The sequence below is a fragment of the Colius striatus genome, chromosome 1 (assembly GCF_028858725.1).
Source record: "Colius striatus isolate bColStr4 chromosome 1, bColStr4.1.hap1, whole genome shotgun sequence".
Lineage (NCBI taxonomy): Eukaryota > Metazoa > Chordata > Aves > Coliiformes > Coliidae > Colius > Colius striatus.
This window is the reverse complement of record NC_084759.1, coordinates 199998935-200015969: the sequence shown is the minus strand read 5'-3', so window position 1 is coordinate 200015969 and position 17035 is coordinate 199998935. Positions and strand designations below refer to the sequence as shown.

The following is a 17035-nucleotide window of genomic DNA, read 5'->3' as shown; positions in this document are numbered from 1 at the left end:
TTTGGTTGCTGCTAATGTGTAACTGATAGATACCATCAACTTAAATGAAAATGATTGGGCATTTCATTAACAGTCTTCTGAAACACCAAGCACAGTCACCTCTCTGAATTTCTTACAGCAAGTCTGAAGATTTTGCTCGAGAGATAGCAGAAGTTCTACAAAATCAGTTATCAAACTTGTGATTTTGAGAACTCTGTCCAAATTCAAGCTGAAATACCAAGTAGTGATGGAATTTTAATGTGCCCCTGGCTGGATCTGTGATATAACAGTGATTGTACCGTCATTTCCTTAGTAATTTCCTTCCGAAAACTAGTCTATTTCCTGATCTTCATGGGCATATAAAGAGATTTGTCAACAACAAAGCCACAAACAATACTGTTTGCAAGGCATGTTCTGCTCAAAGGCCGTGTTTTGTAAAGAAATGCTTTCAGGAAACACGATGTCTATGTTAGCAATGCACTCCTGTCACTGCACAGCTACAGCTGCACTGCTCATATGGTGATTTTATCAGATTCACACTCACAGAACACAATGGCAAAAACTTTTAAGTTCACCTACCTTGAAAAGTCTCCCTTTGCCTCCTGTAAAGTGAGGAAGAAAAATTAAAAAAGTATCATTAAAAATAGAAGAAAATGTCTGTTTGAGATTTTCCATTTGAAAAATTCATTCAGCAGCAATTTCCTGTTATAATTGATTCCTCGTGTATTTTTTGGAAGGAGTATCTAATGTCAAGTGCCATGACACACACAGTAAGCTGGGCAGAATAACAAACGAAGGGTTTGTCTAATGCAGGGCTGGATGATTCCTTGTTCTGCTAATGGATACCCAAGAAGCTGCAGGAGATAATGCTAGTAAATAAGTAGCTTTTCGGGTTAATGTAGGTGCTGCATTACCACAAAAGCTCTGACGTCTCAGTGACTTTGAAGCCTCTGAGACTGCAAATCCCTTGACTCTTCTTACAGGTATTTTGGTTATTTTCTAGTAACTAGACTTTCAAAAAGCCAGTTCACTGTCATCTTTCAAGTGCATGCGAGACACAAGTTTCTCCAACTCCTTGCTGTGTGTTTGGGAGAGTATTTAGCTCCCTTAATTATATACCTAGATATTTCTATTTATTACCATCACAGTCTGATGTTAAAGGGCTGGGTAATGTTTCACTCCAGTAAAGATATTAGTACCTGAGTCTTATTGCATATCTGGCAAAATCTGGTGAGTCTGCTCCTCAGTAGACATAATATGCATTTTGTATTTTCCATAGGCAACATGCATTTCAAAAGCATCTCATTTGCCATCAGCTACACAGAGGGCACAGTGCAAGAAAGTAATTTGTGCAGTGAGAGAGTTTCCACTGCCAAGAGGACCACGTTTTGTATTCAGGTCTTGTGTCTTTATATCCATCCATCCACCCACAAAACCTGTCCGTGATGTTTCGGTTCTGAGGCTGGGGTAAAGTTCAGAGCTTTGGTGGTCCTTCAATTTCTTCTGGTAGCACAACAATTTGTAAAAAGGCCACAGACTAAATCACTTGAGTTCTGACGGTCCTTTATTATCTTCCTGTTTTCCTCTGAGTGAACTGAAGCACAGAGGAGCTCTCCTCTGGTTTGTAGGAAGGTATCCTCGAGCATGTTATCATTATAGTTCAACTCAGAGCAAAACCCAAAGGCTATGCCCTGGCCTGCACAGGGATGAGCATACTGAACTTAGGAAAAAAAAAATTGTAGGGTGGATACCATTAGGTTCTTTGACCTAAATGCTGCAGTGAGAAGTACAACACAATGCAGTATGAACCCCAGTGTTTTGCTTGGATCCTGCCCCAAACACGGGCTGTAGTAATTTCTGGTTACAGAAAGCAGAGGTGTGGCTTGTTTTGTTTTCATTAGGTTACACATCAAACTACTACAGGAATACACGTAGCATCCTGTGTTTGTGAGGAGAAACAATCGCAGCGACAAGGATTACAGTGGCAGATCTGGCTGTAAAATTACTAAGTGCTCATTAGGATGAGCAGACAATAGATTCATAACTCATTTGCTGCTTCTCACAATGAGCCTGTTGTTGGATGTGTATTCCCCCAACAGCCAATATGCATTTTCTATAACGTGCTTTTAATTGAGTCCCCCCATCCTGACTCTCTGGCTCCATTTTTGTTACATAAAACGATGTTAATGAGGATTCAAATCCCTATGCATTAATTGCTTCTTTAATATGGAAAGTGCTATAAAAGTGCAATGTGTTGTAATTTGTTAGTGAGTCTGAAAAAAAAAAGTAGAACTACACTGCATGAAAGGGGAACAAGGATCATCTGACAATTATCTCTGATCTACTCCCACAGTCACGCTTCTAAAAAGAGATCTTTCACAAGAAACATCTCTGCTACTCTGAAAAGATTCCTCTTTGGGAACCACAGATTTACCAGACGCTGCTGGTAATTTGCTGTCTGACCCATTCCCTCTTTTTCAAAGACTTTCTTTTCCTGGAGAAGTTTATTGGAAAGTCTTTCAGCCATTCTGCCCATATTGGAGAACATGGACAGTTGCACATGTAGAAGCTTATGGAGATTGTCAAGAGGGCCAGGCTTCATTGGGAAAAAAATGCAAGTCAATGCACTGGAGAAGAACCCATTGCATATGGATTTCACCTAGGAAATCACATTCATCACTTAGTTTGTCTCTGACTTTACATCATACCCCAGGGCCTTGGGTATCTGTGTTGGTGCAAACATAATGTACACTTACATATACAAAATGTTGGCCCATGGAATTGGCTCCGTGTGTGTAAAGGTCTGGTTTGAGAACCTTTCATATCTCTTTTGCATTGGTATGAATGATGAAAACTGTGTAAGGACATCTTTCTCCTGCCATTGGGGGAACCTCTGGTACTTCCATTCAGCCATTTTGAATTTGGCAAATCAAAAGATTTAATGTGACATGAGGAAGCTCAAAGTGAGAGAAAGTGGGTGCCTACCTGCAAGATGTATGCAGCCAGTTCAAACACCACTTCACTGTCAACCTCAATGAGTTCCTTGAGAGATAAAGAAAACAAAGAAGAAACAGAAAGATAAGTCTGAGCTCCTGTAGAAGGACATGCATCTCCTCCTGGCTACCGCAAGGAGTCTGAAGTGCCAGCTTTCTGCCCTGGCTAGACTTCAAAGCATTCCCTGTGCTCCTGGAGACCAAAGTGAGGGAGAACCTGCCCACTCAGAGGTGGAGAAAGCCAAATATTCAGCGTAATAGCTTGGTAAATAAAGCATAACTGGATGTGTCATGAAGGGATTCCTGGGGAGGAGGGAGGAGGAGGCAGGTGGAAGGAGGAGGATCAGGGTAATTTTTATTTTCTTGTGTGGTTTAGTGAAAGGGAGTCTGGGAAATACAGACTACCAAATATCCCCCAAGCATTATCCACGCTTCAGGGGAACACAGCCTTGTCCTTGGCTCATAGATGCAAGGAAATGAGAAAATTTGTCTTAGTTAAAGTTGTGTCAAAGCCTCCACAGAACTCCTCTGGCCCTTGCCCAATGTAAACTCAGAGGAAAAAGAGCCATATTCCCTCTTGCAGGATGGGAGCTTTGGTATCAGCCTCTTTATCCCCATGAGCGCTGGATCTAGGAGTGCTTTCAGTAGATCTTCACTGCTTTGTTACATAGGATCCAGTCCCTGATGAAAGCAGTCCTGGAAGGTCAGGTGAAATTGAGATTGCTTTGCTTGGACACCACAGTCACATAAAAGACATTGATGGTCCCATGAGATCCTCTCAGGGTCCTTCAGCTGTGCTTGAGACACAAGCATTTGTCTTGTGGGCAAGTGTGCCCTCCTTGAGTCTCTGGGTCCTGCTTTTGGGAAGACTGGGCTTTTGCTGAGATACTTTTTAGGCCTCTATTCTGCAACTAGAACTTCTGTATTGTCTCCTATGTATGTGGTCTTGTAAACTGAGTCACTGTTCAGCTCACTCCTGAGGTGGCTTCTCTGTTGTATTTATTTGAGCTGCTGTTTTAAATATTTTACTTCATCTGGCAAGAAATGAGTGATCTAAATATAGATCACTGCTATGATCCATGTTCCAGCCAAGTCGTGGCCACACCTCATTTACAAGCCACAATTGCTGCGTTGGCTTGTCTCTGGCAAAATCAAAAACAAAGGGAACAAAATAGAGGATAAGATCCAGGTGTCCTTGGCTTTCACCTGTGCCAGCTCTTTAAAATATGCACTTCCTTCACCTCCTTCATAACAACTCCTTAGGGAGTGAAGACTAGCTCTGCTATGGGCAATAAACACATCTTTCTCTGTGCAGCTAAACTGCCTCATTCATGCAGGCACCTGCACTGATGATGTGAGTGTGCCAAGCGAAGCGGCTGGTGTGAGACAGGGATTGAGCTGCAGGCAGAGCCAGGCCGGTGTGAGACAGGGATTGAGCTGCAGGCAGGGCCCGGCCGGTGTGAGACAGGGATTGAGCTGCAGGCAGAGCCAGGCCGGTGTGAGACAGGGATTGAGCTGCAGGCAGGGCCCGGCTGGTGTGAGACAGGGATTGAGCTGCAGGCAGAGCCAGGCTGGTGTGAGACAGGGATTGAGCTGCAGGCAGGGCCCGGCTGGTGTGAGACAGGGATTGAGCTGCAGGCAGAGCCAGGCTGGTGTGAGACAGGGATTGAGCTGCAGGCAGGGCCCGGCTGGTGTGAGACAGGGATTGAGCTGCAGGCAGAGCCAGGCTGGTGTGAGACAGGGATTGAGCTGCAGGCAGGGCCCGGCTGGTGTGAGACAGCATGGTCCTGTAGCAAGGAGAGATGTGGAGCAGAACGAGTGTGCATGGTCTTCCTTCTGTCTTGAAGCACCAAGCATTGCATGGACAAACTAGCCTCTGCAACCACATGCCAATGTTTATGGCATGTCTATACTAGTAGGTGAAGTGGGCCAGAGCCCGTTCGCTGGCCCTACATGATTATGGCACAGTGTAGCTCATGACTAAACACTCTTTCCCTGCCCCAGGCCCAGATGGGGTTACCTGAGCTACATTGCCTCTTGGGAACAGGTGCTCACCCCTGAGCAGTGCCTTAGCAGTGCCTGGGACAGGGCTCCTTGGCACAGGCCACAACCTGTGCCAGAACATGTCTGTAATTAAACAGCCTGGCTGATGGAGGGACAGTGCCTGCTGCCAAGCTCTGTCTTGTTTGGTGGTGCAAACAACACTTTACCAGTGGCCTGCTGATCCTATGTGAGGGTTTATGTGTGTGGATTCATAGATGTCTCATTATATAACAGAGTGAAAAGGAGTGGTGAGCAGAGCCAGAGGAGTACAGCAGCACCCAGCACAGACCCAGCTGGCAACCCAGTGGACCAGCAGCTCCAAACTAAACAGGCCTCAGTTTTATTCTTTCCCAACTTGAGCAGCCCTATGCAAGGGGACATTTGGGAGCTGTGTGTCTGGAGAATCAACAGGGGAAGGTCTGAGGTGCTAGCATAGCATCACAAGCTACACTTAGGCCATATGCAGTATTGTCTTTCTGGGCTGCAGGGGAGCTTGGGGTGAAGGTGTCCTTAGGAAGTCCAACAAGGAAACTTTTGGTGCAACTGGAAGCTGTCAAGGTTTGGGAGCATGCTTCAGCTGCAGGGACAAGCACTGGCTGTGCTTAGACACTGATTTCCCCTTTCTACATCCAGACAAATCCTTCAGTTGTGCTGGCTGAGTGCTCACCCTGCATCTTAGCAGAGACTTCACACACAACCTTCAAGTTCAGTGCCTGTTTTTAATAGCACAGCATGGCTTACTGTGACTGGAAGTCAAATAGGGAAGGACCTACATGGGAGACTGGGAATCCAACAGGGCTATTTTTGCACAGAGATGACAGTCAGCTTGAATGTGCAAAGTAATAGTTTCAGAAGAGGTCAGACTAAAATAGACCAACCTAGATCTGTAGGCACTTTTTTTTTTCCTTCCCTTTTCTTCTTATTAAGCTTTCTCCAGAAAAAAGAGAGAACAACAGTGTAAGCTTTTCCTGGCAATACTCCAAAAAGGAACTTTTTCCCCGGGAACTAAAACGCAATGTTCACTGAGCTTGCTGCTGGAGAGGGCTGACTAAGCACATCTAATTGCAGCCTCGCCAGAGAGCAAAGCTTGGCACAGCTCAGCTCAGCAGCCCTGCCTCTTTCCTGGGCACTGGAAAAAAGGCATTTTCTGGCTTCTACCCTGCATTTTAGGAGATGCAAAGGTAGTCCCTGCATTTTAGGACATGCGGATGTCAGGAGGCGGGGCTGCAGATTTGGTGTAAGGTTGTTGGCTTAGTAGGTCACAAACCTACTGAGGATCGTGGGATGGTGGCACAATCACTCCCTGGCTACAGCTGTCTTTTCCTACCACTTCCTCCCTGGCAGATGGAGGCAAGTCACTGTGAATGGCCTCTGCCATCACTGAGGGAGGTAGAAGGGATCCTCCCAGGGAATCCCAGCTGCTGTAAAACCTCTCCCACTCACATACACTGAGCTGAGTCTGCAGGCAGTCAGCCTCCACCTCAGGAGGCTTTGGTCCCACTTCATTTTCCAGACTTTGCCCTGGATGTTTGGTTCGTGGCAATGTAGGGGGTCAGCCCCAAAGCTCTGCTGCAGGCACTATGGCAGGGAGTGGGGGCCATGCCAGGCTGCCCTTACCTCTGGCGAACAGAGGGCCTTGCCAGGGGCAGCTATGCTTTACAGTGCTGGTGTTCTCAACAGCCTGTCACACAGGACCACTTCTAGTATAGAAAACATCTCTCTGCATGTGTCTTGTTTCTGTACATGGTTCCCTTACCCCCTGCTCACACACATATACCCACATGCTCACTACCCCAGTCATGCTGCCACAGGCATCCCTGACACACACACACAGAGTACCATGTGCATGCAGTCACACACCCTTCAGACCCATGAACACTCACACTTCCCTTGCACACTTGCACGTACAGTCCCACAGACTTGTGCACTCTCACATTTCATAGAATCATAATGGTTGGAAAAAACCTTTGAGTCCAACCACTAACCTCACACTGCCAAGCCCAACTAAATCATATTCCTCAGCACATCATCTGTGCATCTCAAATATCTCTAGGGATGAGGACTCCACCACCTCCCTGGGCAGCCTGTGCCAGTGTCTAACAAGCCTCTCAGTGAAAAAGTTCTTTCTGATCCCCAATCTAAACCTCCCCTGGGGCAACTTGAGGCCATTTCCTCTTGTCCTATCATTCATTACTGGAGAGATCAACCCCCACCTCACTACAACCTCCTTTCAGTAGTTGTAGAGAATGATTATTACACCTCTCAGCCTCCTCTTCTCCAGCCTAAATAACCCCAGTTCCTTCAGCCACTCTCCATCAGGCTTCTGCTCCAGACCCTTCCTCAACTTCGGTGCCCATCTCTGGACATGCCCTCAGTGTCTTTCTTGTAGTGACAGGCCCAACACTGAACCCAGCACTCAAGCTGCAGCCTCACCAGCTCTGAGAACAGGGGCACAATCCCTGCTCTGGTCCTGCTGGTCACATTATTTCTGATAAAAGCCAGGAGATGTGTACAGTCCCCCAGGCCCACACACCCCCAACTCTGCCCTCACACATCCTCTCACATGTACAGTCCATAGGGGTTTCTTCCAGGGGTGCTTTACTTCAGAGCTTCTCTCTGACAGGGAAGCTGCTGTCAGGAGTCAGGGTGGTTAGTGACAGAGGAGTGAGGCAGGGTGGGAAGAGGCAGTCTCAGGGTCTATGTGTGACTAATGTAAATTTTGGGGCAAGGAAGGCAGACTCAGGTGTATGAGCCCACCCCAGTGTCACCCAGAGCTCCTCGAGTCCATACCTTGTAGATGCAGGACTTGGCATTCAAGAAAAACAGCTCAATGGTGGCATTGTCCTTTAGATAGGAGATGCTTTCAATGTAGAACCTGAAAGGGAAAGCAAGAGAGGTGAGATGCAAGGGGGAACTGGGGCAAAACATGAAAACACACTCATTACATGACAAATGTGGTCAATGATGTCAGGATGAGTATACTAAAAGTGAAGTTTCTTTGCTTATGGCCAACTGGGATGGTGGAAGAGGATTGTGCATGCTCCAGGACATGATCAGCTACCAAAACCCCAGCCATACCAAAGGGCCTGCATCAAGTGGATGATTTTATTTCTAAATACTCCTTTGTTTTGTTTTTAAACTTCAAATAAGCCTGTATTCTGTCTGCTTGTAAACTCCCCTTTGTTCTCCACCCGATTTTGGCATTTCTGTGTCACTCTTACCTAACATGCCCATTTCTGTGCTGTTGACCTATGTCTTGTAAAATATTCACTGATAGAAAGAAACCTACTTCCATGTTCCTTTTCTGTCCACTTCAGCTCCACATAAGGCAAATCTTATCACATATTTGAGCAGTTAGCACATAGTAGCTATGGTTGTAGATCAAGAAACCAGCAAGAAACCTTGCTCAATTTACCAGTACCATGAGTAGTGATGTTGGGGATGACTGGGAACAATCTATTTGTTTTTTTTGAGGCCAGATGACTTCTCAGAACTCAATAGTAAGCTGACCAGAGCAAACCCTCGGCGTCAGAAAAACTCGCTCTCTTGCAGTGACCCATGATAAGATATGAATTAATTCAGTACTCCATGTCCTGCTGGTTTTGAAGGTTTAATCCTTTGACAGTGAACTCCACAAGAGTTTTGCCACTGGCTTGAATGGACTCTGGCTCTGAATTCTGCCTTGTGACCTTTTGGAGACAAAAAAATGCTCAGGAGACTGTCCAAGTTAATGACTGATTTTTAGGTATGTTTTCTGTGCCTGCAGTAACAGATGAAGCCTGAATAGATGCTGTGAATTATTAAGGTGAATTTTGCATTTACTTTTTGTTTTAAGTAAGGAAAAAAAAATACATCTGTCCACCCTGTTTTATGGTGATCTGTAAGTTGTAGTTCAGTGACAGCAATGTTCCTTACATAAATTCCACTACTATCGTGCCTTGTCAGAGGCAATTAGAAGAGAGAAGGTGCCAGGGAAATGCTGTCTGCATCAGGAATTTAAAAGAAACAGGATTCCTTAGAAATCTGGGTTGAGATGTAAGGTCCAGTTATAGAGAAACCTTACTCCCTGACCCCGCTGTCTGGGAGTGGAGCTGAGAGACCTGCTGACACTGCTGGGGCTTCACACAAGCACCGGAGGGATTGTCCGTGTTGAGCTATTTGCAGAGTAGAGGGCCTTAAATGTAACCTTCTTAGGGCTAAAGGTCAAAGCTTTGTAGTGCTCCTAAGTGTCTTCTGAAGACTCTTTGAAACAGCTTATTTCCTGACAGATACAATCAACTGCTTGCTTACTAGAAAGAAATATTTTGAGCTCTTCTTGTTCATCTGCCAAAGTTGTCCTGCTGTTATCCCTCCTTCTTTCCTTCCAGAAGGATTCAAATGAGAAATAAAAATAGGACTCAAATAAAACATTTTAATGTAGGGATCGTGAAGCAGAAAAAAACCACTCCTATTTCTTATTTTTTCCTGGGTTCCAGTAGGTTTCACCTCCTGTCCTTGCCTCTGTCCTCGCCTCTCTCTTTCTCTTTTTGGCAAATAAAAATATACTTGGCTTTCGAAATGCAAAAAAGATGCTGCATTAAAAAAGAAACCTTCTGACTAGATCTGCTCTCTGAGTGCAGCTGGCTTTCCATCTGCTGGGTTCGTGGAGAAAAATGGTAATTTTACACATTCTGTCACTCCTGAAGAACATCCTCTGCTTATCACCACTGCCAGTGCTCTGCAGGCTGTGACGGCAGGGTCTTCAATTCCAGGGTCAGAAGAAAACGGGAACATTTATGCCATTTTTGAATCTCAGCGAAGGTTAGCCAAAATGCTTTGTTTCCTCGGATCAAGCGAGACCATCCTCATCGTCACTAGAGGGCAATATTGCATTTCTTAAGTCCTCAAGGATCCTTTCCCAAGGCTTTCCACATAGACGCACGGATCGTTTTCTCTACAAAACTGAGTCTCAGAGCACAGAGCTTGCACGTGATACTTCATCTTCACAAAGAAAACCCAATTCTTAACCGGTCTCCAGAGTGGAGAGCGTGTTGGGGAGCTACTGACTCTCACACATGCACCCAGACAAACGCAAAACATGTGCACGGGGAAATTGGTGCTACTTAAAAGAAAACAGATTTGCAGGGGGACCTGTTACAGGATTTTCTGTGTGGCAAGCTGAGAAAACCCGAAGTGCAGCAGAGTCCCCTGAATTCACAGATGGGAAGGGGAGGGGGAAAGAGACCTTTTTTTTTGCACTGATTGAGAATCTCTGTCAGACCTCCTGTTACCACCTTTTCCAAATACGGTGAAGGAAACGGCACTTCACAGTGGCCAATGGCAGTGACTAAGGAGGCAGGAAGAAGCATCCAGCTGCCAAGGCAATGAACCGAAGAAAAAGATCTGGGTTAAATTCCTGACTCGGACACAGGTTTCCTTCATGACCTTCAGAAAATCCTTTAGCTACTTGGGGCTGTTGTGCTGTGTTTAGAAAATACTCCCTCCTCTGCCTTCCTCTGTCTGCTTTGCCTGTTAAGCTTATAAGCCCTTTCTTATGGGTATGTTTCACAATCATCGGTTTTAAGGGACAACTCAGATTTCTGTTGAAGACTCCCCTGAGAGCAGCATTCCTCCATGTGCTATGAAGCTGATACATGCAGGAAATAATAGATGGGCTGGACAGAGAAACAGGCAGCACAACGTGTCCAACACCTCTGCTCCACTACCTACATCTCTTGCAATACAGTCAACAAACAGCTTTGCCTCAAGCAGCTCCTACACAAAGTTCCTTGATAGCCAGCAACTATTGCTATGAGAAATTAGGTGTCTGCAAAGGGGAACACCCCACAAGACTTCATGAGTGTAAAAAGATCAGCCAATGTTAATCTATTTTTGCAATCCCTGTCCCTCCCCACCCCCAGTAACTTATAATTCATCAAGTACATTTTCCAAGCATTAATTAAACAGACCAGTGGATATTACTTGGGGTAATGAACACAAAGTGCCTATCTTGACTGCTCCCTCTCAGCAGCAGGAAAATAATAATGAGCACTGCAGAAGGTATCTTGGAAGACTTCAGAAGCTGCTGCATCTCAAAAGTTTTAAGGCTTTTTAGCTACAAGGACATGTCTGTACTGATTGGATTGCTCTATATTAAGCATTGGTTAACTGACATCTTGCTGTGAGACAGCTTAAGCCCCCTCACGCTGTGATGAATGGCAATTCCCATCGTAACCAGCCAAGCACTGACATTTATAGGCAGTGCCTGTGAGAAGCAGCACAGGAAACTTCTGATCCTTGGGTGTGGGAAACTGGCACTACTGTAATTTCACACATGCCCACCTCTGACTGGCAGCAGGGAGAAATGCCTAGCTGGGCCCTGGACTCATCAGTTTGATTAGTGGTTCTTTAGGAGATGGAGAATCCCTGGCCACTGCTGTCATTCTCACATGCAAACCCAGCTGGGCAAATTCCTAAGTGTTGGGAAGGTGCTTGATCACTAGTGCTTCATCCTTGCAGTGGGGATGGGAGGCATTGGGACCATCAGAGGAAGAACCTCCAAAAGCACCTGAGCTGATGGTGTGGACAGAAATGAGCAGCACTCCCAATTTCCACACACCCAAAGAAACTGTCAAATAAAACAGACGTAGCATTGCCTCTAACAGACAGGCCTGGATGTATCCTGTCAGCCTGAAACTGGCCATCTATCACCTAGCAGGGATGGGGCTCTGAGCAGTTGAGTTCCTGATTGTGCAAATATACTGTTATAGCATTTGAGATCACAAGCAGATGTTCCAAGCAGAACCTGCCAAACGGTAAAAATATTTCACAATGGTCTTCAACACAATCCTGTTTTGAAGCAAATGGATGTCTCATGTCAGGTGTAGGTCTGTCCTGGGGCTGTGATATCATCCTGCTTCTTGTGAAGTTTGACTCTGGTGGGAATCAGCTGGTCCAAAAGGCTTTTATCCAACAACAAAACCACTTTTTCACCAAAACTCCCATTCTGGTACCACGGTGTTTGCTTCCAAGAAAATGAAATCACTGCAAGGGCTTTGGAAGACCTCAAAAAGGTTTCAGCTCTTGGTTTCACCAGGAGCAGGACTTTCCTGAGGAGTGCCCCTACCAGAAAAAACTGTAATTGAAACTGAAGCCCTGACTAGGACAAAAGATCCCTCTGCCACCTGGAGAGCCCAGGCCAGGCAAATGCATAGCAAAACAATGTCTTCTTACTGTACTATCAAGCCTAACTCCTCAGAAGTCTTGCTGCTTTCAGAGGAAGGCAGTAGGGTGGCCACAAGGACAGGGCAGACAGCTGGGTGAGGGACATGCCAGTGTATATGTCTCCAGTATGCTGGTGCCATTCTGTGCCAGTCAAAACAGGCAAGCAGGGCCAAGCAGTGACTGGGAGGCCAAGGACAGCACTGAGGAAGTTTGGTCAGGGTGCCTGTGGCTGATAATGGTGTGGCAGTGATTTTGTGGTGAGTTCCTGCCTTTTCCAAAGGGCAGGAGCTGGAGACTCGGCATTGGCAAAGCAGATACCTCCTGTTCAGCCCTGTGATACTGCTTCTATGCAGGGAGGCAAAACACTCCCCTTGGGCCTGTTAAGAATTGGAAAGGGGAAAAATTCCAGAATAATGATCCCAAGTGACTCTTCTCTGCCCAGGTGAAAACATCACTTTCCCAATCAAAAGGCAAATAAAGGGTAAAACCAGATTACATGGAAGAAATCAGAATGAAGCAAAAGGATTTTGGTGTATGTACAGTCACTTTCCCCAGCATTTCCTCCTGCTCTAGTTGGGAAATGCACTCAGACACAAGAGGAAGGATTGAAATGGGCAGAGGTGTCTCTTGTGCCCTTCCCAGCTGGCTGATTCCATCCTCGTTAGGGTGCAGGCCTGCTGCTTATTTCATTATTACAAAGCAATGGATAAAGGAGAAGACCCCTTTTCTGCCTCATCTGTCCTGAGGTCTGGCTCATTATCCCTCACCATGTCATTCAAAAACCTCAGAGGATAATTTGAAAGATATGAAGCCATTTGCTATCTAGGAAAAGAAAAATGACATCCATCAGTATAATGGACTTAAATACAGATGTCATTATGTCCAGTGTCTCATTCTAAATGAGTATTCTGAGCAGCTCAGGCTGCACAGCTCCTTTTATGTTCCAGCCCTGTTTGCTAATAGTCATGGGTGTGCACTTTTGCGTGCTGACACTTACAGCAGACAATAGTCATGCTAAATAGTTGGCCTGTTAAGTAATCAGCCAGGAATGAAATGGATGTCTCTAAAAACCTCCAATTACCTCCCCTTCTGCATTAATTTTGATTCTGATGCCCTGTCCTGTCCCCCATGCTTGTGCCATGCTCAGGCTCCCCTTGCCTAGCACCTTGGACTGATATGAAGAGGAGAGGATGCTGCAAGAGTGACATGTCAGCTTTTACCTCATTGCAAGGAAGCCATAAAACTGGAGGTGAATGTGAGTCCAGGAATACAGGGAACTGCAGCTAATAACAAGCACCACAAAAGTGGTGGGTATTGTTTAACCTGAGCTTGTTCCCTCTCTGTTTCCCACCATCTATGCTGTGCTGTGTGAAGCTCTTTCTACCTTTACCCACCACCCATCCATTTTTCTCAGCATTTGTAAGACATTGGCTCACTGAACTCCTGGAAAACCATGTGTTTTGGGCATATTGGCTCATTCCTATGCCTCATCTTTTCCATGTCCAAAATAGTAAAGGTTCTGCTTTGGAATATATAGAGACCAGCTCTCTCCCTCTCTTCCAGGTTGTACATCTTGGAAGTCTTTGCAAACCTTCTCTATCTTTCCAAAGTCAAGATACAGAAGAAGGGGAAGGTGGTAATGCAGGCACACTCCTCCCTGATGTTTGTTTGCAGCATCACCTGGAAAGACACTGACCTCAGGACAGTGAGTCCTGTGCCTTCTCACCAGGTAGGGAATCAAGCCTGACCAAGCCATAAAAGCAGCAATCCAATAAATTCTGTGAATCATCTCACCCCTGAAATGTCTGGTGGAGCTTAGCTTGCAAGAGAAGTCCATCTTTGTACAAAAAGGCTGTTGCAGTCCCTCTTGGGTTGGAACGATGCTGTTATCTGTCCCAAGGGTGAGGTGAGAGCAGTGGCTGGATCACAGAAGCACGCTGCCTTCCTCCCCTCCTCTCTTTGTCACCAGGAGAATTTTGCCATACTCTCCTGAGCTCCAGCCCAGCTCTTTCCTGCTCTTTGATCCTTCCAAAAATGACATCTTGGCTACTAGATGTAACCTACCGGGTGCACTGTCTTGCATAACACTATCCCTTGGTATTTGTAGAGCATCTTTCACCTGGAGAACTTGAATGGTTTGAGGAACAGAAATCCCTCCAGTCATTCCACTGTGCTGTTAGCAGCACACAGGTATGATTCAGCTGTGAAAGCTGGCATGAGGCTTACTTACTCACTGCCTCTACCCCTTTGTTCAATACCATGGTGATGGGATCCCTCATAGCAGACCTTTCTGCTGACTTCCCTGATGACAGTAAATGACACTGGTGTAAGGTACAACAGCACGAATTGCAGTGAAAATGGAAACAATGTCTGCATGACTGCAACCTAGTCAGAGAATCCGTGTGTAGGCATAGGCATAGCTATTGCCTCTTGATCCAAAGGAGGTACAAACCCTACAATGACAGAATCCATCACTTCTGCATTGTACCTATCATGGTTTGAATGCTACCCAAAATTAGATGAGACAACGCTGCCAGCATCAACACATTCAGAATGTGGCTCAAACCGACACATTTTTAGAATGCTGCTTTTTCTTCCTCCTCCAGTGGCTGAACAGAAAGGAAAAACAACTTATCCCCTTCTCTAAACACAGCTCACTTATACAAATATATTCCCAGTTAAGCAGAAAGCAGAAATGATGTTATGGGACTCAAGAGCCAGACTGCTATTAAGATGTGTGTGTAATGGATGGCTTAGCTCAGAGCTGTGTGCTAAGTAGCAGAGTCCCATTAGTTCCTTTCCTCAAGCAAAGGTCAGTTTTCACACAAGTAAATCTTCTGACTGGACAGAAGTTTCTCATATCTCTAAAGAGACTCTGAGGAGCAAAGCCTCCCCGCAGGCAATTTATTACACCTTCCCCGAGGTGAACGGAGCAGGGGGCCACCCTGAGAAGGCTGCAATAAATTGTCTGCAGGGAGCCTTGTCTTGCAGCACAAACGAGGTCTGAGTAGCTGTGTTTGTACACTGTGGCTGGGTGGGAGGAAGGGGGTTGTGGGGCTGCTGGCTTCTGAGATCTTTCTGCCTGGTGTTCATGCAGCAGATGCACACCAGCCTGCGAAGCACATGCTGTACAAAGAGATCTGGGTCACAGTACACTCTGACCCAGTACACTTTGCTGGACTTTATAGACAGAGCAGCTCACCAGAATCACTGAAAGTAGCTTGGTTGGACTGGGGTGATCATGCAGGTTTAATATTCAAATTGTTTGCTATGATTTCCACAGCCTCCCCAGCAGCACATGGAGCTGCAGAGATAGAATGTGAGCAGGAGATGGCTCCTTGTCTCCCCTTATATGTAGCATAAACTGCCTGCAAGCTTGGTGTGTGGAGTTACTGTCTCAGTTCTGATAGTGAGAGCGGTTGAGGGAGACAGGAGAGCTGGAAGGAGCTGAGAGAACAGATAGCCAGCCATGGTATGAGGAAGCAGCACCCCAAGGTGCTGAGACACCTCAGGACAATTTGCTGAACTCTCTCAGGATGATCAATCTCCATGGCAAAGTGGAGTCCAGCACTGCCCTCCTTGCAGCTCCCCTTGTCTGCAGCTGACCAGGGTGAAACAGAGCAATCTGTGTACATATGGTTTTCCCCTATCATCTTCTTCTGGGTGCTAGCAGTTGAGATGAAGCATATCTAGTACTGGATGTAAACTCTGCCACTTCTCTCCCTCTCTTCTGGCTGCAAAATCAATGTGTTTGATAATCTCTTCAGGCCTCTTTCCCTGGTTCCTGTAAACGCCTTACACCATGGGGCAGGGAGAGGGCTGCTCCTTCTCTTTCCTGGGAGGGGAGAGGAAGGAGCTGGAGGTACCTTGTTCCATGCTTGGGGAAAGGGGTGGAGGGCCACATACCCCTCTCTGGTGGGGAAAATTGTGGATGGAGAAAGATGTCCCGTTACGTGTGGGACAAATAAATTGCTTTGGTTAATTTGATGTGGTTCTGTTCCACTCTTCCTGCCACAGCAGGCTGCTGTTATCACCAGCCCCTCACCTCATTTCTCAGAGAGAAGCAAAGCTGAGTGGGAGTGAGTGGCACACACAGCCACGGTGTGCTGGGATTGCCACCTGAGTGAGTCGGAGAGTTTGGGAGCAGGATGGTGTGAATCTGCATCCCATACACGTCTCCTGGCTAATGTGGGAGGCAGTAGTGCACTTCATAAGCAAGCTCTAAGGTCTGTCTAGTCCTACAAACAATCTGTAATCAGCAACCACCATCTCCCTTCCAGGGTCAACTGTTTCCAAATGGTCTTCTGCTTCTTTTATTTTTAACATTAGTCCTTTTCTAATGGAATACAAGTTTAAAGGCTGGATATAAAGGAAGGCTGGAAAACTAAAATAGCATAAGGTCTCATTAGCAGCTGAAATCCTCTCCAGTTCCATTCAGGTGGTCAGGCAAAGCCTTGTAGGTGGGAAATGCCTCCTCAACACTGCCTGTGCCAACCCTGTTTGAAATAATATTCTGAATTTATAGGCTGCCCTTGTTGTACACAGAGGGGATTCATCAGGTGAAAAGAGGTAGCTACAATGTAGATACTTACATCTGAGCAGGGGTCTGAGGTCAGAGAAGAGACGTGGGTCTTTCAGACTGCAACTCATTGAATTCCAAAGCAGTCATGTAAAACAAGTTGGACAAATTGGTGCCTATCTCTTTCCAGTGCTTACACAGGGAGGCTGTGTTAATTAGCCCTGTCTACCAATTAAATGTCTCAGGCCTGGTGTGATGAGTCCCATCTCAGACATCAGTCCCACCTGCCTCTGACCTG

At 46.1% G+C, this 17035-nt stretch overlaps 1 protein-coding gene across 4 annotated transcripts in view; it reads right to left on the bottom strand.

The window, feature by feature from the left end:
* FRMD4A (FERM domain containing 4A) overlaps positions 1 to 17035 on the bottom strand; it is a 226932-nt gene that overhangs the window by 72367 nt on the left and 137530 nt on the right. For all 4 annotated transcript variants that reach the window (XM_062019898.1, XM_062019881.1, XM_062019890.1 and 1 more), the window contains exons 5-7: positions 7806 to 7890; positions 2965 to 3021; positions 559 to 581 (exon numbers count right to left, since the gene is read on the bottom strand). In XM_062019898.1, the coding sequence (XP_061875882.1) occupies positions 559 to 581; positions 2965 to 3021; positions 7806 to 7890 (165 nt within the window). The remainder of the gene's footprint in view (positions 1 to 558; positions 582 to 2964; positions 3022 to 7805; positions 7891 to 17035) is intronic.